This window comes from Fukomys damarensis, unplaced genomic scaffold, assembly GCF_012274545.1.
Source record: "Fukomys damarensis isolate Sample0158 unplaced genomic scaffold, DMR_v1.0_HiC HiC_scaffold_4, whole genome shotgun sequence".
Taxonomy (NCBI): domain Eukaryota; kingdom Metazoa; phylum Chordata; class Mammalia; order Rodentia; family Bathyergidae; genus Fukomys; species Fukomys damarensis.
This window is the reverse complement of record NW_022900916.1, coordinates 21,433,937-21,461,840: the sequence shown is the minus strand read 5'-3', so window position 1 is coordinate 21,461,840 and position 27,904 is coordinate 21,433,937. Positions and strand designations below refer to the sequence as shown.

The window sequence follows — 27,904 nt, the reverse complement described above, 5'->3', positions numbered from 1 at the left end:
TTGAAGTAGGTTATGATTTCCTTTGTTCCAAGAGAATGTTAGAAATAATTATGTAATTGAGTATAGGGTGGTCTTGTCCTCTCTCCAGAGGTTTTGTAGAATGGAAGAGAAAAAAAAAAGAGAGATAAGAAAAACAAAAATCAGAAAATTGAAATGAAATAGGAAAAGGACAAACAGCAAAAGAAAAAAACGAGTTTGGGATAGCATGTGGGTGTGGAGTCAAGATGCGAGGCAAGCTTGTGAGATGATTTATGCAGCATATGTTGCAATCTGGGGAACAATCCTTTTAAATGTGTTCGTGGGCCCTTGAGGTTAAAATATTGGACAATTTCCCCCACAACAAGAGATGTATACAAATTCCTATCGGCTTAAGACACATTTTGGATGTTCTCCTGCATTGTCTGATGTAAATGCCCCCTTTGGCGGGGCAGAGGGGTAGAGCGTCTCACGGTGATGTGTGTGGGATGGTGGTGGCAGAGAACGGCATTTCAGATAAAAGGAAACAGTCACTGATACTTCTGCAGCAAGACTTACTTTACATATTTTTTCCTCATCAGTCAGTGTCCATATCTCCTTCCTCATTAATCAGTGATCCATATCACCAAGAGAATTATATAGAACATACTCTGATTATCCATTTTAATACAAAGTCAACAGTATTTATTATTTTATTTTACCCACTAGTTATCTCCCATTAAAAATAAGAGTATAAATATATCAACTTGGCATTCTTATGCCTTTTTCTAGTATTAGTTGTTACTTGTACGGTAGCTTCCATTACTACAAATAGAACAAGAGCAAAAGTAAAAATAAGGGGAAAAAAGGAGTAAGAGTATTAAGAAAAGGAAAAGGAAGAGATTTGCTCAATAACACAGAGGCAAGACAAACATTAAGCCATTTTGACATGGAATAGGTGTAATATATACTTGGCTCTGCTCTCTCAGGTGCAGGCAGATTTTATTCTTATTTCTCTAGAATCTGTGATTGTGTATATGTAGACAACCACCACCCTGTAATTTCTAACATTCTCCTGCAACAAAGGAAATCATATCCTATTTCAAGCTATCCTCTAAAGTTGCATAAATTGAAGGGACGATAAATTCACTTCTCATTGCCCTAAATAATACTCTGTGCTTAAAAAAAAATAGAGGATTGGTTATACTGACAAGTTTTATGTATAAGAAACATGAAAGTTGGCTGTCCACTTCCATAACTTACAGTTGCCAAGAACATATGGTGAAATCACAAGTACTGTTCCTTCCTCACTCTTGCTTGTGTCCCTCTTTTGATTGGTTTGCCATAATAAAGAACTCTAAGAAGATCCCTGTTATGGATTAGATCTAAAATTTTTCCCAAGATTCTCACACGTGTGGAAGGTGATTGGATTGTCGTGTGCTATATTAATCAGTGGATTATTCATTCGTTGATGAGCTCAGCAGCAGAATCTGCAGTGAGGAAGTGGGGATGGTTGGAGGGCGTGGCCCTTCTCTCTACCCTTCTCAGCTGTCATGGGTTGAGCACCTTTTCCTGCACCATGTGCCTCTGCCATCCTGTTCCTGCCTTGGCACCAACTGACCATGGACTGAAACCATGAGTTAAAATAAATCTCTTCACCTTTAAGTTGCAGGTGTCAGGTCTTGGTTCTCAGACGTGGGAAAATGGTTAAGACAACCCCAGTCCTCCAAACGAGGGAGGATCCCAAAGGGGGTGGAAAGATGTGAGAGAGGTTTTTTGGGTGAAAAATCCCTACTGTCCTTTTGGGATTTTGCTTCCTATTTGCCATTTTATTGCCACAGAAGCACCAACTTGGGAAAGCAGCAAGGAGATGCTCCATGTCATTCCTCGCAGGACTTTTCAGAGAAGTGGTTTCCTCAATCATCACGTGGCTGGTGAGTGGAGATTATATTGAAATTCATATCATTTTTAAAGCCTCTAAATTAGTATGTCTCAATTTATTAACTACAAACCACTGGAGGGTTGCAGCATAATTTTAAAAGAATCTTTGAATCTGTATCTATTTACTTGATCCACAAATCATTATTGTCATGCAAGAGGCTAACAAATTTGGTGGACACTTAAAAATAGTATTCTACTTACTAAAAAATTATAAATAAAAAAGGAAACCATGGCTCTATACTTGTAGTTCTCATATTTTTGGGTTTCACAGATCAAGATCGAGATTGATATCAGTCATTGTATGTTTTTGGAACTTAAAATTAGTCTTTCAAACTAAGTAAATTTAGTTTTATGGAAAGCCCATTTCATGGTTCTCCCCCTTTAACAGTGAAAATGTTATCATGGGCCAGCATTGGCATGAATCATGGCCTTTGGGAACTCAATTTCTTACCACACCATGTGGAAGAGTAGAAGAATTCAATGTTGTATGGACCCCAGAAGCTGTTACTGTGGGTTTCAGGACAGGAAACCACACATATAAGTGTCCTTCATCCTACTCAGGGCTTTTACCAGCATCGTTTGTTGGTGATCACTGCCATGTAGTCAAGTACCAGATTCAGCTCTGAAAACTGTCACCTCCAAGCTGAGCCATGGAAATGGCAGCTTACAAAAGTAGTTTGCGGTTTTCCTGACTTACAGATGACTCATCATTTTGGACTGTGAAGTAAGGAAAAGAAATGGCTCTCATATAGCTTTTCTGTTTGGCTTAATTTTTTCTTTCTGCATGGAGGGTCAAGGAGTATAAATATCTTAAGTGAGTTAAAAGTAGACATGGTGCTTAAGAAAAATATGGTGCAAACATTGACCGATTGAATCAATCGATAAATAAACATTAAAAGGCACTTACTGAACAGTAGTCACTGTGAAAAAAGTATGGCAATTTAGAGCAAACAAACAAGAACCCCAGCAAAAAACATCTGTATTGTGAAAACTACATTACGCTAAATTGGCACATATTGTAAAAAGTCCTTTCTTTAAGGCTGAATCATATTTCATTGTGTCAACTATCACAAATTTTATCTATTCATCAACTGATGCTCATTTAGGTTGCTCCTATCTCTTGGGTATTTTGAATTGTTTTGCAATGAAGTGGAGGTGTTATGATCTTTTTGAGATCTTGCCTTTAGTTCTTTTGGAATAATTTAGAAATGGAATGACTGAATCATACGGCAAATCTATCTTTTTTTTTTTTTTTTAAGGAAAACCATGGACCTTTCAAAAGAACTATACCTCCTTTTTGTCTTTGCAAAGACAGTTTACCCTTATATCCCATTCACCATCTTGAGATATAACCAGACCCTGATCTCTCAGGAGATGTCTCCACCTGTCAGGAGAAATGGCTGCCCTGCTACAGCTTGGTAAAGCCTTTTCTCTCCAGCTCAGTGAATAGCCTACAAGGAGAGGACAACAGGGATTGTCCTGCTGCAAAATATTCACATACATGTGGCCAGGCAATGGGCCAGTGCTAATCACAGCCTCCAGCACCTGCATACTCTCAGCTGGGGGGCTCAGTTCTCAAAGAGAAACTCACAGAAGGCCTGTCAGCACTTTGCTGTGTACCTTGGGACAAGGCTATCTAGGAACTTGCTTGAATGTTTCCCACATGCTATAAGCCCTGCTTCTCAACATTTACATAGTTTTAAGATACTGTAGGTCAAAAATGCAGAACAAAAGAACTCTCAGAAACTGGACTAGGAGGTAAGCTGCAACCCAAACCCCTCCCAGAGTTGAAAGGAGGCATCTGTATAAAGCTCGGAGACACAGATGAAGAGGAAGCACTCCTGTTAAACAAGGACTACCTTCAGAGCTTTCTTCCTAACAGGCAAGGGCCCCAGCTCAGAAAGGCTCCATGTGAGGTTCACTTCTCTGCTGTCGACTCTGTGAAATTATTAATAACGTGGAAACAAGGAGGACTCACACAGTTTCATTTTTTCAGGAGGCCCCCAAAGTCATAATTCCTTTTCCTACCAAAGGGAGATAGCCCAATCAAGGGCCTGAAGTCCAGTAAGAGAACTTGAAATGGAAGAGCACTACACAAAATAAGAAAAAGTAAAAGAATACAATTTTACATTTGGTAAGGAAATCAAATATTATGCACTGAGCCAAGAGCTCATAATTTTAATTTCCAAAGCTTATATATCCACTCTACTTTATGATTCCATAAACATTCCATGCCCTTTTCTCTGCTCCTATAGTCTGGAAGAGCAGCCCCAGAGACAAACACACTCAGGACCACATCAAAACCCACCCCCACAGTGTCAAGGTCATAGTGCTGAACCACTTTGAACTGTTGTTCACTGCACATCCCAAACAGTGAGAGATCACTTTCTTTTTGTGTGTGGGTCTTTGCCTTTACAACCACAACCCATCATTCAGTTCCTTCTGGACTGCAGCTTGAATTCTTTTTCATGATACTGTCATTCTTTCTTGGGAATTGTGTTTTGCATCATCAACACTTTGATTTTCATCAGGACTGGCTACCACATGGTCAGGGCCCAGTGCAAAATGAAAATGTGGACTCCTTATTTGAAACTTTCTAAGAAGTTAAAGGCAGCAAGAGTGTTAAACTGAGAACGGAGCTCCTCTAAGTGTGAAGCCGGTAGGACGACACAAGTGAGTAGGTTCATCAAGTTGGCCATGATTCTCACTGGCCAGAATTGGGAAATGTGCCCCTTCCTTGACCAGTCACTATTAAGTAGACTGACTAGCTAAACCTTGGACCAAGTTCCCCTGGAACTGGGAATAAGTTCGTCTTCCCTAAGTTGAATTCTCTTCATGATTAAGGGTATGGTTCCTGGGTAGACCAGCAAGACTACCTACCTACTCCTTACCTCAGAAGGCAAAGCTCTTCATTAAAATCTCCCTGTGATGCAAACCTTGGCTTCCTGTGGCCTTGAAGAGTCATTTAAATACTACTACTCAAATCTATCTAGAAAAACAGATATTTTTATATATTTATGACCTGTAAGAGGGCATTATATTGGATGTGAATTTGGGTGAATAAGAAGAGAAAGCTTCAAAGGTTACTTGAGACCCGGGATGACATATAATGGACCCTCTTCACCTATTCTCAGTGCAAATGAGACAGATGGTCAGGATGGTGATAAGGTTTCCACTCACATGTATGAGTAGCCTTTCCTCTGGGTCTCTGAGTTCCTTTATATTAGCCATATCTCAAAGACTTGATATGGTATCTCTCATTTGAATAAGAGAAAGTACAAATAAAGAACAAAACAAAGGAGTGATGGAAGGAAACAGAATTAGATCTTTTGCAAGTGGGAAGGGGTGCCAAGGACTGAGAGCAAGAGGAAGAGGGAAGGGAGAAGGAAGGAAAAAGATTTAAGATGTGTCAGGTGCTTGTACCAAATATACTCAATGAATTCAAACATTAAGTGTTGTAAACATGAACTAAAAATAAAAAAATAATAATAACAACATTAATGAACATAGGGATCAGAGATTTAGAGATGGAAGGAGAAAGGTGGCTGAAGAGGAGAATAAAAAAAAAGAATCAAGCTATGTTATGTACATATACCTACTCCCTAAGATGAATGTAAACTTTATACAGAACAAACATGTGCTACTAAAAAAAGATAAGAAAAAAGACTGGGCTCCTTAGTATTTGAATGTTTGTTTTTCTGTTTCTTGGAAGTATTATAAATGTATAGTTTATTCTCCTTATCATATTACCCAGTAAATGTTTATTGGGCAAATATGGCCTACAATCCAGGCACGAATAAGATTAAGATTGAGGATTATTTTGGGTTTAGGTATGGTATGATTAGTCGATGCTCACAGTGTCAGAGGGGTGGACAATACAATTCCAATTGCTATTAATTAAGTGAAGGCAGTGTGCCTCAAAGAGATGGCTGGAAAGGGCTTCAGTGGTGTTTTAAAACTGCATCTACAGGACACTAGCAAAGCAGTTTTTTTTTATTCTTCTTAGCACCAAATTTTCCCATCTGGTTTTTCTCTTTATGCTAATTTTCAGATTAATGTGCATGGGGAGGAAGGGTGTGGAGAGCTGAGAAGGGAACTGAACAATAAAAAGTCTGACTTGCTCTGCTTTGTTAAATTGGATTTTCTTATAAGGTGGCTTTCTCATCAAGTCTTTCCTTTTCTGACAAAAAACAGGAGATGATTGCAAATTCCAACATCATTAAGAAATAACTTACTTTCAACTGAAAGTTGAAATATTGGGCTGCCTAATCACAATTTCTAAACATTTGACTGTTCTTGGTAAATACTTAGTGGTAGAAATACAGAAAAATATGGCCGGGGATTTAGTTCAGTGGTTCTGCTGCCTGCCTCGCAAGCACAAAGACCCGAGTTCGATCCCCAGTTCCAAAATGAAAAAAAGAAATACAGAAAAATGTAAGTATGTGGAAAAGGTGTGAAAATAAAATCCTAAATCAGAGTTTTTGAGTTATTTCATCAATATAATATGAGGTTGCCACATCAATACATTAAAATATTTAGGTAGTAAACTATGTGCAAATTAAAGTAACTATTCTGTGCACTAGTTCTCAATATAATCTCAATTACTTTTACCTGATTACGGATTTTTTTTTTCAAAAACTTTAAAGACCTACTTTGAATTTCAATAATCTTCTGTAAGGAAGCCACAGCATTCCTATTCGGAGTTTGGTGGAGAATATCTTCAGCAAGGGGTTCCAGCTGCAAGGATAATAGATAAGAATATGAGCAGAATATTACGACTTTATAGTTGGCCTCACACAAGCAGAGCCAAATAAAAAACCTAATCCTCAGGAAACACTTGCTCCGAGAACCACTTAACATTTTACTGATATCACTTCTACATAGCCAGTTTTATTTTGCTTTGGATCCATGTAATTAAATTCCAAGGAGCTTTTTCTATTGGTCATGAGATTAATCTATGAAGTTCCTGGAGCAGGTGCATGTCTATGTATTAGTCATTTCAAATCTGAGTTATTTGTGTAATTTCTGGAGGTTCTTCACAAACCAAATTCCATCATGTCTGCATCTGCAGCTGGGCCCTGCAAAACAAAATCTCAGGGAAGTTGCAGCAGACAGAGTGGGCAGTCTATTATCTATACATCTGCAGTATTTATGCATCTGACCACCTTACACATTTGAACACTGCACTGTGGAAACAGCTGAGGCCAATGCTCTGATTCAAATACCATTTAATAAAGTAATAGAGAAAGTCTTTGAGTAAAGCCAAAGGTAAAATAACTGCATTTTCATTTAACTTCTTTATTCATCACTGTGCTGACGGCTGCCTGTACGCACAGGACAAATTCCTTTCTTGCAAATCGATCATGATCTTCTGGAATTACACTGATTTTTCATGGAGAGACTCAGCAAACATTGCTTTGCAAGAAATGAAGAGGAGCTTTAAATAATTTATGGAAGGTATTTGTCAGAACTAAGTCTGATGATGCATCTCTGGGAATGTTTGGGTGATGAGCTTGGCAGGTTGCAGGATACTTACAAACAAAATAGCCATCCAGCTATGTGACCCAGAAAGCAAAGAATATAATAGCGACAGAGGATTCACACACAAAAAAATAGTTTCCCCAGAAAATATAATGTTAATAGTCTCGAATAAAAGCTGGTGTTTATTATGTGCCATGAAGGGGAAGTGCCGTCACTAGTCATACCAAGGCATGAACTCATCAATGTCTCTTCATCTGTAGGAAAAACTAAAAAAAAGGTAGGGATTACAAGTTTCCACTGCACATGTGAGTGAATCTTCCCCCCAGGGCCTCTCTGAATTGATTATTCTATACTTCAATCATGGAATCTAAAACAATAGCACCTTTCTTCCAGATGCCACAGGATAACAGACTAGCTCAGGGATATTTATACATGGGTACATTCAGCAAATATAACTTTCCAGAGTGTTTTTCTTAGCTGCCAAAGAAAAATCTTTAAAACATTCAAAGGCTTATGCGCAACAGAATCTGGGGAGGGGGAAAATTACCACCCCTACTCAGTGTCAGTGAAAGGTTCTGAAATCTTAAACTCTTAAAATTTTCTAAAATAATTTTTTCAAAATCTGGTATTTCAGATTGTATCTTCAAGAATATGTTATCCTTGCCACACCCTCAGAACTCAGAAGAACTACTGAATCATACACTTAAGGTTATTGGGGAAAAGCTTACTTGAGAATTAGACAGGGTTGAGTGAGCCACCTTCTCATAAATAAGCTTTTCTTTCACTTCTTTCTCAAAGCTTAGAGAAAATATTTTTTATAGAAGTCAGGTATGCTTTACTAATAAAATGTTTTGAAACATCAAACACAAGGTAATGTCTATCAAAAGTGCAAATGCAAGCACAAAGTGATGTCACCATAACAAACTTTCCCCTGACTTCAGAGTAAAAATTCCTGATGGTCTGAAAGGCTCTGGCTACTGGAAGGAAGGCTACAGGCAGAAAACAGATCATAAATACAAAAACCTATTTGCTGGGACTACCACACATTGAGGCCTTTGGGCTGTTTTGAAGACATAAGTTATATAAAAGTCTATAATGGTTCGGAGTGTTGACACCAAAAATACAAACACCCTTGAGCCCAAAAGTTGGAATCTTCACTTAGATATGATAACGTTGTGCCTACTTATAAAAACAACTTGGAGAATTAAGGCAAGTAAATTGATCATTTAGGACCCACAGATCTTTTCCTCCATGTTTTCGGTGAACGTCATTTAAAGGGTTTAACCTTCAGTAAATTGCCCCAATCTGTTTCATTTTGAGTGTATACACAAAGACAGAGCTGAATTCAGAAACTCTCAGTGTAAGTTCTTTATTTTTCCTCTGGTAGCTACAGAGAAAAGGCAATGGGTAACATGCTCCCAGCTGGCAAGAAGACAAGCAGCGTTTAGAGAATGTTTTTATAAAATTAAAACCTTGTATGGAGGGACCACAGAATTGAGTTGCGTTTTCTAGAGTTTGTTGATTTAATCACTTACAATTATAAGCACTAAAACCATCTGATTGAAGCATCCATTTGATAAATATTTATGAGTAGGTCTTTATCAGTAATTGAATAAGTAATGAAATAATATTAAATAAATAGGAATTTTTTTATAAATTTGGTGGAAAAATTAAGAATATGCAGTAAAGCTATATTAGGCATTTAGTTTGGCCCATAAGATTTAGCAAAAATATTAACTATTGCAGCTAATCATAATTAATAAATGATAAATAAGGAAGAAATTTATGCAAACCAGAGAACATTTGCATGCAAAAAATTACAGTAAGATAAAGCAGATGTAAGAACTATCACATACCCATCATGCCATCTGTGTTGAGCAATTCCATTAAGTAATGATAATTATCATGAAATTATAAAGACATACTATATAATCTGAACACAACCTCTTGACATCCAGCTATGTTAGACATAAAACATAATCACAATCACTCTGGCAATTCTTTATACAGATTTTCAAGCTCAGTGATGGGAAAATGTATTTTTCTACATCTTTTACAGAAAGTTGGGATACTGCTGTGACACAATTCAGATGTTTGTTCAATTGCACATACCATGTGATTTCTAAGTACTAAAGATGTTTTAAAACACCATAAAAATTGTGGTCATTATCATCTGTGAATAAGTAATTTTCGGGTTCTTTAGAATCAGATAATTTAGATCATGAAAACTCATTTTAGTTGGCTAGGATCCATATGTGAAAAGAAGCAAGAGATATCCTTGGAGAAGCTCTTGATTAAGAGTTTTAAAACACTCTGTACTCATGAGGCTGTTATTTTCATGATTCAAAACAGAACAAAAACCAGTTAAACAGGGTCCTTGAAAACATTAGCAGTACTTGAGGATGGATGTGTAACTCATGGGAGCAAAGCATCTACTAAGTTACCCTTGTATGTTGTTTTGGTGTTTCCCTAACATGTCAAGGATTTTTATATTTCTATATTTTTACTATTTTGAGCCCTCTGATCTTTGTTTTCTCTTTCCATCTCTGAGTTGAAACCTTACTAATCATTCAAGGACTAGCACTAACATTTCCTGATAAAGCAAATTATCTCTACCTCTGTGGCATCAACTCTACATACATTACATCGTAGTCAACCAAGCCTACCATTCTCTACTTTGTAAAGACAAAGACAGAGTCTAGTATGCGGTAGCATTTAAAAAACGTTGACCAAATGGAAAAATGATTCACTGAAAGGAAACATGAAACAGTAGTCTTCATTTGCTCTCCACAACTAACACTCCTAAGTAAAATAGGTCCTTCTCATTTGCCTATTGTACTCAGGGAATTGTTTTAAGGTGACAGGCCAGAAAAGCAACTGTGATGATTTATTTTGGCTTCGAAGGTGGACTTGCCTAACTTGGAACAGTTATTTTCTGCTCTGGGTTTGCAAGGTTGCTTGACATGGAGACTGGTATTTCCCCTAAACGGAAGTGCAGAGAAATGGAAAAGAAACACGCCCGGAACAAACAGGCAAAATGGCAGCGCCGACAATTAAAGGAGAAAATGATCACTCCCGATAGAGCAGGAATAAAAAGCAACTGTGTGAAGGCGAAAGAAAGGAAATGAGATTTAAAAAGCACTAATTTACCTTCAGTCCTATTTGGGGAGAATTGGGATATTCACAGTGTCCATACTTTTAATCCACATACAAGGTATATTTTAAAAATTTAATTGAATGTTTGTTAACTTCTCTAAAGATGTTTTACAATTTTACAGTTGGGGGTATATTTCAGATAGATTCATTTAAGGCATTTGGTATGTTTGAAGCTTTTATAAAATGTATATACATATATGGGTACACACAATATTTTTACATAAAATACATAAATTTAATTCATCCTACAAAAACAAAATTGTACAATAGGTATTTTACAATTCCTTGTTAAATAAAGGAAACTTTAAGTCTAGTAATAACTGACTAATAGAATACAAAATGACCATTATTTTTTCTCCACTCTGTGAGATGGAACCCAGAGCATTATACTGTCCATGCTCTACCACTGAGCTACACTTCAGCCCTTTCGCATTTTCTCATGTATTTATATCATTTTAGCATATAATTTTATTTTCTGAAAAACTTTTGGAGATAATATTAGATGTATAGACTTGTAAAAGTAGTACAGAATTCCAAGATTAGAGGAAACTTCACCCAGCTTGTCTTAATATTAAATAGTCACATAAAGCCAGTACTGTATATTCTTACACTTTATTTTTTGTGGATATGGCTGGTATATAAGTATATAACTAATTCTCAATTGACTTTTTAAATGGATTTTAAATTATCATTGATTTTAATTAAATTTTAATTGACTACCAACCTTCTAAAACTTGCATATGACTAAATTAGATGAAAATAATTTTACAGATTTTCTACACACACAATCATAACATCTATGAATAAGAAATTCATTTCTGTCAAATTTGTAGTTGTTATTTCCTTTTCTTACCCTACTATGATATATTATTCACACTGCAATGTTGAAATGAAACAGTAAAAATATCTGTCCTAGTTTTTACTTCAAGGAAAACAATTTCATATAATATCATCACAGCATTGTATGTAAGAGCTCTAAACCTCATATGCATCAAAGGTAAAACATAAAGTATAGCATTTTCATAAATTTTAATGTCATGGAATACTACATTAAAACAAAATGTGTAAACAATAGCTAACTGCAATGAAAAGAGATGAGTCTTATAAGCAAAATGTTGAACAAAAGAAGTTAGAGACAGGGCCTGGGATTTAGCTCAGTGGTTCTACCGCCTGCCTTGCAAGTGCAAGGGCCTGAGTTCAATCCCCAGTACCAAAAACAAACAAACAAACAAACAGAAACAGAAGTTAGAGACAAAAGAATGTATTTTTTTTTAACTTGGGTCCTTGCACTTGCAAGGCAGGTGGCAGAACCACTGAGCTAAATCCCTGGCCCACAAAAGAATGTATTCTGTATGGCTTCCTGTACATACAGTTCAAAAGCAGGCAAATTAATTATAGTGTTAGAAATCAGAAATTTGGTTCCTTTCAGAGATTACAAAGGGAGTTTGTTTGTAGAAAGGAACATAGGGTCTTCTAAGATGCTTACATTATTGTCTCTTGACCTGATTCATGGTTAAACATGTGATCTTTCTGCAACATATCACTGAGTTATATATTCATATTCTTACAGTTTTCTGTATGAATACTATGTTTTCCAGTCAACAGTTTAATGAGTTATATTCTTAGATATGGACCAAAAATTTACTTTCAAAGGGCCATGAAAGCCCCTGCATAACATTTAAAACTAACTCAAATAAAATGCCAAAAAACCATTCAGTGGTGAGAATGAGAGCTGTTGTGGAACTTCAGAAGAATACGATGACCAAGACCAAGAGGACGAAGGAAGCAGACTGGGATATAGACTTGAACTTCCATGTTGATGAACTGTTGTCAATTCCCTAGTGAGGAGAGACTGGTGATTAAAACCAACTCTCATTTAAATAATTGTCTGCAATTAGTTGTGTATGTTTAATTTGATTGCCTAAGTAAGTCTGGTTATAATTTTATCCATTCGGTGATTCATGAGTCAGTCCTTCTCAAAATAACCCTTTTTTATTTGTTTTAAATTACTAATATACTTGACAAAATAGGGTGGGGAGGGGAACTAAAGTCAGGGGAGAATCTATTGACAATCAGGTCATTGTACAAATAATCGAGGTTATTTACATTCAGTCTGCCTGAACACTACACTACGTATGTGTGGATGCTGCAGGATGAAATCCGTATAGCAATAAAGAAACATTTCTGGTAAACAGCAGTTAAATAGGTCTAAAAATGTTCTTACAAGAGTAACAGGAGAACAGAAGTACAAAAAAATAGTCATGGTCATGTTCACACGAGACATAGAGGGAATTCTTCAAATAAGAGGAAACAGGGACTAGACAATGAGATTACTGTTGTTATTACTATTCTATCAATTGAGTCCCATCCAAGTCTGTTATGGCTTAGAGAAAGGTAGGTTAAAAGATGGGTGCATGAATGCAAGAACAGCTATGAAGCAATGCCTCTGTTCCCTATCAAATTCAGAGTATCGTGTGGTTTCCAGGACACTTAACTGTGAAAAGTTTGCACATAATGATATAGTTAAACATCTCAGGCAATAATCAGCTAAGCAAAAGTGAAGAGAAGAAATCATAGCAGTGTACTATAAAGAAGATAATGAATAGCTGGGCTTGGGAGCTCACTCCTGTAATCCCACCACTCTGGGAGGTGGAGAAAGGAGAGTTATTTAGCAACTTAGTGAGACCTCCATCTCCAAAACAATTTTTTAAAGTTTAAAAAGGGATGGGGATGTAACTCTGTATGAAGGCTAAGGGATTGGGTTCAATTCCAGAATGAGAGAGAGACCTGGGGTGGGGGGTAATGAATGTAGTTTGCTGGGTAATTCATACTATAAATGTTCTTGTTTTATCATCATTATTGACATAAAATTGTAGTTATACAATATAATGAGACAACAGTTTGAACCACACAGAAAAGTTAGGGAATTATCATATACAGAGTCCATCAAAAATTGTATACACACTTCAGAAAAAGTACGACATTTTTCAACAGATGGTGCTGCCCTTGTATGGGGACTGTAGAGAATGTCCTTTATCACAGAAAACCCACGACACTGCCAGCTATTAGAGAAGGAATTAAAAATGCACGTGCAGCAATCTCAATGATCAATGTTACCCAAGCACAAGTTCGCTGTACTAATAAATGTCTGGAAGCCAATGGCCACCACACTGAGCACCTCTTGTAATTGTAGAGGCCAAAGGTAACTTGTAATAATCTCATGATGTCTCAATAAATTTAGTATTAAAATATTTATACAAGTGTATACACATTTTGTGGCATACTCCGTCTATACTGAAATGTGCATTTATCACTATTTATAATGAAAAATAAAGTTTCAGTGCTATTGAAGGGAAGGCTTTCTGTAGTTTTCCAACCCATAGTTTGGACATCAGTTGTCATAACAATGGTTCAGTTCACATTTTATGCCCCAAATGTTGTTATTTGCCCATTTCCACAAATAAGTTGAAATTTGATAATTATACTTCATAAATATGTATGTTTCATTTTCTCAGGTCCTTGATAATTCTTTGCCTGATTTAATTTAATTACTTCCTCTTCCTTTCATCTACTAATTTTCATATATTAAAATTTATTGCTGTTTTGTTTTAATAAAGAGATTTTTGTACCATAATTTCCCCCAACGTTGACTTTTTGCTGAGAATACTTGTATCATATCACGTAGCAGTGGTATACTGGTAAATATTTAACAGCCATCTGTACAAGAAAATAGCCCTCATTTGGCATTTGCCTATTTCTGTGGTGTAAGCACTCCCACTGTAGCCTGCTTTACAGCAACCAAGCACTGATGGCACTGTACTCAGATCTGAGTAAAACTACAGACAGCTGTGGTATCAAGAGTCAGTGATAGTCTATCATTTTTCTTTTAACACCTTCTGAAAAACCTAAAGACAAGTAAAACAGATCTGCATGACAGAGATCTGAATTATCCAGACGTTTGTGACTCATATGGTGTTCACCAAGATAGATGGGATAGGTGGTTCAGCTTCCATCAGCATTGCTGATACAACATACAAGGTTTATGCAGCAACATAAGCCTTATCTGTACTGGAAACTATCTCCTAATAATATTCTTCCCAAAGCAGTTTTACTCTCTTTAGAATATCCATACATTCTCCTTTAGAATACAAAGAGGCTGCAAAGTCTAAAAGATCACAGAAAACACCATTCTGGCATATTACACATTTTCCCTGTGTTTGGTTCTTTCTTCTACTCATGAATTGCAACTACTTAGGAGCTTGTAAGCTTTCCCAGATTCACACCAATTCCCCAATGGACTAGGCCTCAGCCATACATAATCTAAAGGATAAAAAAGATGGCTAAACAACTCGCCTATTCAAAATCCAATGCAAACAAACCCCTGATGAGCAACTTGGACAACAACATCGCAAGAGTTCACCTCCGGGGTGATTGTCAACACATATTAGAATCAATCTAAAAGAGTTTTTCAGCAGGTTTGGAGCAAAAAGTCATTTTAAAAAGATTATCAACAAACACAATCACTATGCTTAGCCACTGTTTGTGAAATCCAAGTCAAATGTAAGCAGCTGAGCAACTCGACAGGCGAGAGTAGTTATTAAAAGGAGAGAGGAAGGAAGGGAGGGAAAAGAGGAGGGAGGAGAAAGAAAATGAAAGAAAGGAAAAAGAAAAGAAAAACCGAAGCCAACACAAAATAACGACTAAGGGACATCAAGAGAAAACACATTCCCAAGTGTAAATACTGAGCTTTGAACAGTACAGGCTCCACCACCATCTCAGTCACTTCCAGGTCTATGACATTCTCTCTCTCTCTCTCTCTCTAGTTGAAAACTATCATTTTGCTCCCTGTTTTGACAGGTGGTCTTTTAATAGCCACACTGTCAGCTCACTATTCAAAGCTTCTACTGCTATCTGCTCTCATCCTTCCTTCACTTACTTGAAGGTTTTCGATGTTTTCCTTTTAGATTCCTTAGGAATGGCAACTGCTAAAGCTTTTCTCACCTCCTAAGAAAAAGTTCTTTCAGAGGAAGCAACCCAGGGTGCTACTAATTGGCTTTGCATAACCATAGGCAAAACGGGCCTTAAAGGAACCCTGGTGCTGCTAGCCACCCCCAATACAAATCACCCAGATCAGGCTCTCTAGGGACCTCTCACACATTTCTGTTACTAAATCTAAAAACTACATGTCTGTTCACACAAGGATCCTCGATGTTTTCCCAAGCACCCTCATGATTCCTCTCATTTAGAAACTCACATCCATTTCTTGCAAACCCAAAACTGCTGTTTTTAAGCGCTTCATTGAAGAACTTCAAAAATATCCACCATACACTGATTGGACTGATAAATCCAAGTCCTAAACATTGCCAAGAAAAAAGACAAAAAATGGACTTCTGGTATGTCTTGAAAATTGGTTGCCTCTAGGAATTTCCTGTACCATGCTCAAATTAGTTTTAATCCAGTAGTATATTATTTTGACTGACCTTGTACATATTTCTTAAAAGAATAGTTAAGAAATGTTTTTGCTAAGTAGATCATTTTCACGATAGAAGTATTTTAAAAGAAAAAATGCTTGTCTTGGGTGTGACGCTAAGGAAACTTGATTTTTTTAAAAAACCAAGTTTTTTTGCTACCCATCTATGAATCTATACTGAGATGTGAAAGCAACCATTTCTGCTGATTTTACAATTCCTTTGGGTTATGTAATACATATTATTTTGCTGATAATAAGCCATAAGAAGTAGTATTTTGCTGTATTGACATGGCCTGGCCAAGAACAACAAGGAAAAGAAATAGCATTCAAAAAACTGGCAAAATGTTTATGAATTCTAATCCTCTGCACATGAATAAATACTTCTGACAAAGTGCAGAGTCCCTCAAAGAAGCCCTTCTTGACCTTCCTAATTTGAGCTCAATGGCTTTCTCAACGTTGAGAAGCCAGAGTCATTTCTGCCAGTGTTTCAAGCTTAAACTTTACTATACTGTGTTATTTGTAAAAGTGAAATCCCAGATAATAGGTTATAATTGCTCTATTAATCACTTGAAAAGGGGCTTTGGAGGAAAATGAGATTTGAAATTGCAATAATTGGTATCTGAAAGACGTCTTTTTAATTTTCTTACCTAGAGCTCACCACATAAACTTGCTGTGAAAACTGCATGCATACACTTTTTAAAATAGTGAGGTACATTCAATATGTCTCATATATTATTGTTCTTAAAGAATGAAATTTAAAACTTCCATGTAGTCATACTGACCTTTGACTTAGAAAAAAAAATACCCAAAACCAGGCGTTGGATTATAAATTATATTGTCAATGAATGTGAGAAGTACTCTTTCTTGAGTTGTTTCCAGCATTACATTTTCATTTCCTTTTTTTCAAATGAATTATAATGTACAGCACACATATTTTTCTTCCATTTTTCATTTAAAAAATCACCCTTTTTCTTAGCTTTGTTCCTCTGTATACTAATAGACCTAATACAACACAATTTATCTTTCATTGTTCAATATATCAACTCCATCTGTTACCCTTAAAGAAAATTGTAGGAAATCTATTTTCTTGTCTATGCCCTTGAAAAACCTTAATGGAAAAAGATAGCCAAACAAGGAGACAAAATGGAGTTTAGGGTATTATAGTAACTAGACCAAACTTACAATAAGACATCCAGAGAATTCAAGTTAATTAAATAGTCAGTATACCCCAAAATAATCATTTCACTTATTATTTTCTGGAATTGTTAGCAATCTTTACATTCATATGTACAGGAGTAAGACCAACAAATCATACCCATAGCACTTTCTCTACCTCAGGCTTGATCTTTCTAAACAGCAGAGCAAGGCACACATCTCAAATTTTAGTCAAACTATAAAAAATATGTAATGCCGAAAATCTGAACCTGTTCTGAACCACAGTCATTTTCTTAAAGAAAGAAATTGTATGAGAGATGACTCTATCTCCCCCAGAAATACCCTCTTGGAGAAGCAGAGTCAGGGCAGGTTCAGAGACTGTAAGAGCTAACAGAGGGAATTTCATTTGAATGGGTATGTTCAAAGACAGCCACTGAAATCTGTAATTTCCTTCCACATACTTGGAAAAGTGGTTTACTTTTGTAGCTGGATAACATCTCTTTTTGGGCAGGTCAATCATCCATGGAGCCACAATCCACAGTGTATTCTGATTTTCTGCACATCTGGTATAAGCCTTTATAATGCAAATATTAAAACCAGTCTGCTCCTCTAAAATGTTTCTATAGTATTTAATATCAAATGAGCGATTTGAAAATATATGTGACTGCAAAAAAAAACTGTCTGGCGGGTAAGCATAGCAACCCAATATTAGCTGTTAATAAGGATATAGCATATTTTGGTCTCCTTTATTGCCATAAAACCCCCAGCATTCTGTTTGATATTATTGGTTCATAAGAACCTCAGAAGGACTTACTTTTTAGAAAATCTTAGACACTTCAAATTGTGTGATATAAAACAGCAGTCCATTGTTGATACTAGTCACTAGGTAATTATATCCTTTGGGTTATTTCATTGTATAAAATCATACAGCAGAGTAAGGCACTTGAGAAGTGCTCCAATTTTCTCACTAATACTTTTTTTCTAATAAAAAATGTACACACTATTTTAATAAATACTTAAAATAATCATGTTGAAGGTTTGCAAGATAGGTTGCAATCATATTGATAGGTTTGCAAGATAAGAATAAGACTTAAATGTTCAAAGCCCAGAAGAAAAAGTATTTTCCTTGTATGAACACCAGAGGCAAAGGAATGTGTTGTTAAAAATAGCATGGTTAAAAACAATTATATACAATGGGTGATCGAAAGTACAGTGAATGTTTAAAAAATTTTTTAAATATTACAGTCAAAGTCTTTTTTTTTTTTTTTTTTTTTTTTTTTGGGTACCAGGAATCAAACTTGGGCCTTTCACTTGCAAGGTAGGCAGCAGAACCACTGAGCTAAATTTCTATTAATATCTTGAAAAATACGCCCCCTTGCTCCTAATACACTTATCCCAAGTTCTCATCACTTTCTGAGGCAGTTCTGGAAATCCTCTTTTGTGAGTGTCTTTACTGGGGCTGATAAAAAAAAAAAAATACAGTGAATGCTGTTGCTGAGCGCCATCTACTGGAAAGGCAGGTTCGTAAAAACATTCTGGTGTCCTCGTCCAATTTATTCCTTGGATCTGACACCTTGAGATTTCTAGTTTTTTCCCAAAATCAAAATGACTATGAAATATAAATGTTTTGAATCGATTCAGGAAAACCAGGCAGCCATGACAACACAACTAAAGACACACACACAGAAAGACTTCCAGAACTGCTTCAAAAATGGGCAAGAATGATGCAGTGTGTTCAAAGCAGGGGTGGATATTGTAAATATGATTAATAGCAGCATTGTATTTTACTATAATTGTGTTTATTTAAAGATATGCCATTTTTTCAGCAATACCATATATGTTTATTTCTTAAATGAAATCAGATATCAAGTTCACAAAAGAGAAGCAATAATACACAATAGTCACAAAAGTGCCATATATGCTATGAAAAATAAATAAATTGATAACATTAATGAATGTATACGAACTTTGAGATATTTGTTGAGTTGTCATTAATTAGTACAAAAAATGTCATGATCTAGACATGAACCTCACAACAACTGGCTCTGAAACCTGCAGAGTGTTCAGAAAATTGTGCTGCAATTTAGTTATGTAATGCAAAAGAGAAAAAGAATGACATTTGGTCATTTAGATTCAAGTTCAAATCTTAGATTTAACACATCCTGGCTGCATGACTTTCAAGACTTTCTCAATCTTTTTGAGATTAATTACTATCATCTGTAAGATTAAACTATCTATTTCTTAGCATGTGAACATTTTTTTTTTGTACTGGGGATTGAACTCAGGACCTTGTGATTTTGAGGCAGGTGCGGTGCCACTGAGCTAAATCTCCAATCCTGAAAATTCTTAAGTAATGATAAAAACAATTTATCAATATTTTTGCAATGTTTTATTTTTCACATCTAACAATCCTATAGGAAATCTCAAAAAATCTTTATAGTTTAATTTCTTATAAAATATTTAAATGTTTTTTAATTGGATCAGTAGACAAAACATTCTTATACCCAGTGGTTATCTCTGACAATTTTTGAGCTATGTAAAAAATATTCTGATAGAAAATAGTGCTATATGGAGTCTATATCTGGGCCAAGTTTATACCTGATAATGTAAGAACACATAAATTGTCTTACTGAAGGTGTGCCTAACTTTCTTAATGGTAAGAGCAATACTGAGCTTTCAAGTACATGCAAAATTTTAAAAGACTTAAAAAATATGCATGCACACATCCCTGGTCTTTTACCTCTACACTCTTTTGTACTCTGAAGTTTTACCTCATTTCCTAGCAGGGCATTGACACAGGCTTCTGAGGCATCACAAATGGCTGTGAGATCATGTCCTCCTTCTAGAGCCAACACCGCACGTCCATCGGCCAGTGTCATCAGCTGCTTCGTCAAATGACCAAAACCTAACATAATACAGACAGAACGTTTCAAAATATGAGAAAAATGGCAGCTAAACTTAACAATCATTGCGATTTATTCTTTGCAAGTTCTTTCACAGCACTTTCTGGTGCTGAGTAGCTTAATATACATATATTAACTTTACAGGTTATCGTCTCTATTTTATAGATGAGGGAACCAAAGACCAAGATTCCACAGCTAAGAAGCATCACAGCTAAGAGAGGCACTGTCCGTCTGGATCTTCACTAGGGCACAGTACAGACCCATTGCACATTCTCCATGCATCTAGATTTAAATCTTGAAGTATTACTCAGTTCATGTTAGCAAAGTAAACCATCCTATTCGTTTATCTTATGCTTCTCCTCATCATTTGCCTTTACTTTATAATAAAGGGAAATTTTCTGTATTTCATCTCTTATTACTTTGCTATCATAATAGATTTTTATAGTATTTTACTAATGTAAAAATATAAATAATATCTCTAAGTGTTATAAAACATAATGGTATGACAAACACCTGCTCACTCATCTTTTAACTTAAAAAAGTAAAGTTAGAAATACTTTCTGAGTTCTTTATATCTCTTTCTGACAGCATCAATCCTCCTCCCGGCAGGAAATCACTATCCCAAGTTCATGCTTATAATTCCACTGTTCTCCTTTGTTTAATGTGATTGTTTTGAAACTTTATAAAAACAGTTCACACTTTTGCAATTTCTTCTTCTCAGGCATTCTGTTTGCTTACTTCTGTTGACTCATGTGGTTGTTATCCATTCTCCTACAGCCAGATATTTGGGTTTTTTTGTTGTTAGAAAACTTTCAGTTTTCTTGTTATTAGGAACAATGTTTGCATGAATATACAGGTCTTATACAAGTCTTCTGGTGCACATATGTAAGAATGGAATGGAATTTTTGAATTAAAATATGCTAAATAATGCCAGATTATTTCCAAAGTTCTATTACTAATCACCCTCTTAGACACAATATATATAAGAATTCCAGTTTAGTCACATCCTTGCCAGCCTTTGGTGTAATTTGCTAAGTGGATGAATGAATGAATAATGATATCTTATTGTAGTTTCATTCAGTATAAGAGAGCTTTCTATTTCTAGTTTAAATTAGAGTTTTTATTTTAGATGTTGTTCAATTTAATCTAATTCTCTCTGTACGTATAGAGTTTTTTCACTACAATTTAGTAGCACTGTGAGTTACATTAATTAACATTCCTAATATTAAGCTATCATTGCATTTATAGAATAAAATAAACTTGTTCATGATATATCATCTTTTTAATACACAACTGGATTTGTGTTACTAATGCCTTGTTTAGGATTTTTTTCATCTACATTCATGCATGGAGTTAACCTGTAATCTTTCATTCTTTTATTGACCATGTTGAATTTTGATGCACCTGGGACAGATCTGAATAAAAACACCCATCTATCTTATACATTTTTTTCTGAAGATGTCTTCAATATGCTGTTTAACACCTTTCTTGATATTTTCATTTTAGTGATTATGTAGTTTAATTACAGAATTTCTACTTGGGAATATTTCATGACTTTGTGGTCATTTTTTAATAGTTTCTTACTTCTTTCAATTGTTTTTATTTTTAGCTTCTGGTTTATTCAGTGTAGTTATTTTATATTTTATATCTAATGTTTTAATTCTTTCAATTTAGTTTAGTCTTTGTTGTTTCTTCTAATTTATCCCCACGATTCCCTTTCTCCTCTGTTTACGTGGGTTTATTTTGTTTTTGTGTTTTTGTATTTTGAGGTTATATTCATTGCAACTTTTATGTATGAGAATTCTTTGAAGCCTGGTACAATGGACTGAAAGTTTGTGTCTCCTGTGTATCAAATTTATTTGTTGAAACCCTAACCTCCATTATAATGCTGTTTAGAGAGGAGGGCTTTTGATAGTAGTAATTAGTCACATTCTAGAAATTTTTAAAAAACTATAGACAAGTACATACTTTTGTTAATCTCATTGTTAAATATTCTAGACAGATTTTGGAGAAATTTAATCAATGTCACGGTGATAATTATATATGTGTATATATAAATCAAGCCAGTATACAACATTATTTATAGTGAAGGTTTCTAGCAATTGAAAATTGAATGACCTAAAGTCACTACAGAGCAAGTCAAATCACATGTACTAAAGAAAATAAAGAAAGAGAAATACTCAAATCTGATTTAAATCCACCCTTTCCTCTGGGAATAAAAGAAGCCCCATAAAATACCAAATTTAGATGGGATAGTAAAAAGTGGAAGAAAAGAGTGGAATGAAGTTAAATCTTTGATCTCTATCCAAATTCCTCTTTCTTTTACCTACAGGGCGTATTTCCATTCACATGTTACCCATGTGATCTCTGGAGTCAGAGATTAAAGCCGCTGTACTCTGAGTTATGCATTCACAAAACATTCAAGCGAAGTAAAGAAATGAAATTTCTACAAAAACCATGAACTCTCTTCCAACCAAAATAAGAATTTCAAGAATAATCTTTCAGTTCTATTATCCTGAGTTCCGCTGTTTTCATTGCTACTGAACATATTAGAAGCATCAGAAATGCCAGACTCATGTGGCAACTCATATCAAAAGTGAGAGGTAAAAGTTTTAGTGAAATGTGTGCCTGTGTGTGTATCTACTGGGTTAAAGTTCATGTAGCATCTTTTCATTGAGCAGGATCACAAATTTTATGCAATTATATTTACTTCTCACTTAACAAAAGGCCTAAAAGATCACTGCTACTTGTCAAAGGAAACTATACATAACGTTTAGAGTGGAAAAGTTATCGCAAAGACCTTCCTTGATGTATTCTAAGTATGAGTTCTGTCGGGTAAGGGATAAAATAAGAAGGAATGTCCACACAGTGCGATGGCTCAAGCAAGCACTGGATGTAGAGGTGGGACTAAACTCACAATATTCACCTGTACTTTAGTTCAGGAAGTTTGGAGGGAGGAGTGCAAAACCAAGGCAAAAACCTAGATGCTTGGGGCAACCACATGGGCAGGCTCAGTTTAGCAACTGGCTTTGTCTATACAATGATTGAAAATCAGACTTGGCAATTCTCCCTATTAGCTGCATTTACTATGACTGCATTCTGTAAGAGATATTTTTTTTTGGCAGATTTGACAATTTATACTTCTTTAGGCAATCTTATAGACATAGCCATTATTAAAATATTACCACTATCACCACCATGACTAAAGAATTCAAAATGTAGATCGGTTGTTTCAAAAATAATTTACTCGGCCTGAAATTATAAGCATGAAAACGAAGCTACATTGAAAACAAGAAGATTGCTTTGATAACTAAAAACAGCTGAACCGGTAACTACCAAGATGAAAACACCATCGAGGAAGAGAATTTAAAGGGCATTTTCAATGTAAAATCCTGTTTGGTTTTGTTAATTTGCCAGAAACAATTTTAATTTAATTCTTTTGCTTCTGAAAAGTGAACCAAATACAACCAAATAAGTTGTAGAAATAGGAATGGTTTCAAATTATCAATTTTAGCTTATTTTTGATATAGCACAGGTATTTGTTACTGTCTGTTGCATCAGTATTTGTATTAGTCTGCTTGAAAAGAAAAGTTGTCCCAAGAAAGCTCAAAGGCTAAGTCTAATAACTAAGTTAGAAGACACCAAAGCATTCATCCTTCAAAATGACACATCTCACGTGTTTCTCTGTTCCCAAATAGTTCCCAGGGAACAGCAGTAGTGAAGGGAAATAGCCATAACTAGCTTCATTTTAATTTTCTTTAACAGAAAACCTAATTTGAAAACCAAAATTAGCACAGTTCATTGTGGAAAACATGAAAAATGTTAGAAAAAAATAAATAAAAATAATAAAATACAAGGCAAAATAATAGGATACTCTAGGTCCTATTATTTTACTCTATTGCTTATTATTTAACAAACAAGTTCTAAAATAATTTTGTATACTAATAAATTCATAGTTTCATCATCAAGATAGTCAATTCTGCTTTAGTGTATTTCATACTTGTTTATATTTTCTACATAAAACACAATCATATTTTAACTTTTAAAATTTCTTTTACAAATGACAATATAGTGAAAACATTTCTCAGATCCTTTACAATATCATTTTAATGATATAAGATACCAGCCAATTCCACGATTGTAGTTTTTTTAGGTTTTTAGTTTTATATATTAGATTGAAAATAATAGCTTCATATATAATAAAATATCCTTATATGCAAGCATTAATCTAATTCTAGTGCCATTATGTATTACTGAAAGATAGAGAGAACCTTGCTCTTCTTATTGCTCACTTTTCTTTTGTACCACAGTTTAGGACAGGACATCAGTGGGAAAGCATGTAAATGCAAAATGGGAACAAAGTGTAGTCCACGCTTTATAAATGTTATTATTTTATATATATTTAAAACACACATATATTTGTATATATATACATTTGTGTTTGACAATGCCTGTTGTGGATAACTATAATACCCTTATAATAGGAGCTCAGAGAAACAAGAGAGATTCCTGGAATGACATTTTATTATGAAATTGCAAGTACTGTACTATTAAAAGCTTCTGAGGAGGACAAAAATGAAGGAATTCTGCTGTGGGTTGATGAAGGAATTCTCTCCAATCTATAATTTGGTTCCCATTGCTATCCTGACATTCTGTAATGAAACAGATTGAAATCTAGAATCAGCAGCCAACTTCCAGAGTAACATACCTGGGTCATGATTCATTGGATTAATAAAGAAACAACGCTAAAGGTGTAGGGAAAGTGGGAAGGGTAGGGGAAAGGGAATAAGGGAAAAGAAAAAAATATGAGAAAATGAAAAAATGGAAATAAAGTGGTTGTAACTGGGGAGGAGAGGAGGGGGTGAAGGGAGGGCAGGGACAAGGGGAAAAAATGAGAACCAAGAACTATCATGTAGAGGTACAAGATCCCAGTAATGAATGTAACTGTACTGTATACCTAGAATGTACCAATAAACTCAATAAAAAAGAAAAAATACAAAAAAAAGAAACAATGGCACAAAGTGATTGTGTAGTCTTGACATTTAATTCCACTTATTAATATCCTAACCTTTCCCCTACTCACCAGAACTCTTCCTCTGTGTCTGTCAAGAAAACTTCGCATGAAAAACCAGAAATGATATTGGCAGCCTCCACTCCCACACTGCCATTCAGTAGAGGTAAAAGAAGGAAGGGAGCAGTGGTGAAGGTCTCTTTGGAAATACAGGCATCTAGTATAATAATTTATATAGTTTTTGTAATTATCTGTCCTGTGGCTAAAAAGCCTCAGTACTGATCTTCTCATTTATTAACAGGTTAGTTTCATTTCAGCCTGAAATATTGGTAAAGACTGCATTGTATATTCAATATAGTAGAGATCAAAAGAGTTGCAATTTTGCCCCATTTAAATCTAAAATTTAATTTTGCACACCCACAGACATATTTCCTAGAGTTATATCCAGAAATGATTACTAAAGAACGCATGTCCAGAGAAGTCTCATTTCAAAAACTGGAGCCATTTTGCTATTTTTCTGTCGAAAGTCCTTGGTTGTGCTTTGGGAAAATGCAGCCTAAGTCAAGTTGAGAAAGAGTCTGGGGAGCATGTGGCAGTCTCCTGTACTGTGAGGCTCTCCAGCAAGACTTCAAAGCACAGTCTGATTGTTGCAGATGGGAGGAATGCTTTCCATAGAAATACCTTTTTAGGACTCGTGCTGTAATTCATATGGTAGGCACTTGTGATTCCTTCCTGATGATGTTGGGATCATTTAACTCACAGAACCATTGTTGCTACCATAAAAGCCTTTCATCTGGAGCCAAAAAGGTTTATTTCATGCAAATGAAAAGTTTTCATTAAAGTATCACCTTCATAATGGACAACGATATATATATTTCTGATGATGTTTAACATGTAAATTTATGAACATATTCTGAAGATTCATTGCATGTTAAGATCTTTACTTATTTCATGTCCCAGGACCCTTTCCAAGTTCATTGAAACCGGAAATCAATTTTAGAAGAAATATGGAGATTATTATCATTAAATCTTTCAGTTGGCTTATTCCAAGAAGTCCTATAAATATCGCATGTGTTTTAAAGAAGGCACTTTCAACCACGGTAAAAATCCTTTTGCTGTTTTAGTCAGTGATGTTCCATGAGGTAAGTTTATATTCTCAGCACCTTTTGAAAGCAAATGAGTGTTTTCTCTGCATCCTAACCAAAGTCTGAAATAATGGAATATTTCACTGCCATTATTTCTAAAAAATACAATGAGATTTCAAGGGTTCAAAAAATAATGTTGAGAAAGGCTGACTGGCATTTTGACTATACATCAATTGATCCAACTATATATCAACTTTCATTAGATAAATACTGTGCCATAGTTCTGTATAAATTATATGTGATAATATAATTATATTTGGACTTTAGTTTTCCTACCCACAGATATCACTAAATATGGTGTAAAAAACTATAACTGTACATAAGATCCTAATGATATAATTGACAAAGTGAAATGGGAAGGGCTAAAGGTGTGAGGAAAGTGGGAAGGGTAGGGGAAGGGTAATAAGAGAAAAGAAAAAAATATGAGAAAATGAAAAATGGAAATAAAGTGTTAGTATATGGAGAGGGGAGGAGCAGGTGAAGGGAAGGCAAGGAGAAAAAATGAGAACCAAGACCTGTCATGTAAAGGTACAAGATCCCAATGATGAATGTAACTGTATGGTTTACCTAAAATGTACCAATAAACTCAATGAGGAAAAATAAATAAATATGATGTATTCTGCTTCACAAATTTGAAATGAATTTACAATTATAAAACCACTTAAAAATAATAAACACAGATAATATATGGAACAGAGCCTCACACATAGCAGGAGCTTGGTATTTATTTTGTTAATGAAAGATTTTAATCTTGAAATTTTAGATCTAGAAGTAAATTTAAAGGTTGAGTATATCAATTTTTTCACATTAAGAATGAGAAAATGAAGGCCCAGAATATTGAATAATCAAGGCAAATCAACAACAGAGCTCGAGTTAGAACCTGAATCTCTCAGACAGCTTGCTGCCAACTTATATTATTAATACTGGACTTATTTTCAGATATGATTTCTAGTTAAAAGGAATTACTTCAGAAAGAGTTCCTCGACACCCAATGGTTTTTACAAATCATTGCTTTGGTGTGTTAAGTGTAAATGAACCAGAAGCATATGAACTAAATTTCCCTTAAAACATGCGAATACAGTATAAAACCAGTGAGGAGAAAAAAAATCCCCGGAAAATGCCTTTGGACATCATAGGGCTCTTCCTTGCCACTCCTCAACAAAATTGATGTGTGCCAAACCCCAACTGCAACCTGACTTGCCAATCTCTGGGTTTTACTGCTGTTTTCAATAATGCATCAAACACATGGGCTCTATTATCTCATTGATGCTCATGCATAATTGGCCAAGTGGGATGGAATCAGCAGATCAGACTCGTGCTAAGCAATGATGATCCCATTACAGTAGCCTGTATTGCTCAAATGCAACCAGTATTTCCTAAATATATCTTTAATAAAGGTGGGGAAATACAAAGATGAATAAGATACAGTCCTTATTTTCAAGGAACTGAAATATAAGAGAAATGTACACAGATAAATATCATTTAACATAAAGAAAGATAATTGCTGAAGTGGTGTGAAGCACCATAGTTGGAGAACATAAATCTGCTTTAAAACTACTCAGAAGATGACAACAGACTCTTAAACATCTGCAGTGTTACACATTTGTATAAAACTTTGCCTAAGCTTCTCTCTGACATAGGAATGTCAATGTTGGTTAGTTCCCCTGGGGTGATTATATATATATAT

General features: G+C 35.2%; 1 protein-coding gene across 1 annotated transcript in view; it reads right to left on the bottom strand.

The window, feature by feature from the left end:
* The window catches only part of Hdac9 (histone deacetylase 9), a 924,083-nt gene that overhangs the window by 29,531 nt on the left and 866,648 nt on the right, over positions 1-27,904 (bottom strand). The window contains exons 27-28 of the mRNA XM_033757109.1: positions 19,930-20,063; positions 6,549-6,633 (exon numbers count right to left, since the gene is read on the bottom strand). Of these exons, the coding sequence (XP_033613000.1) occupies positions 6,549-6,633; positions 19,930-20,063 (219 nt within the window). The remainder of the gene's footprint in view (positions 1-6,548; positions 6,634-19,929; positions 20,064-27,904) is intronic.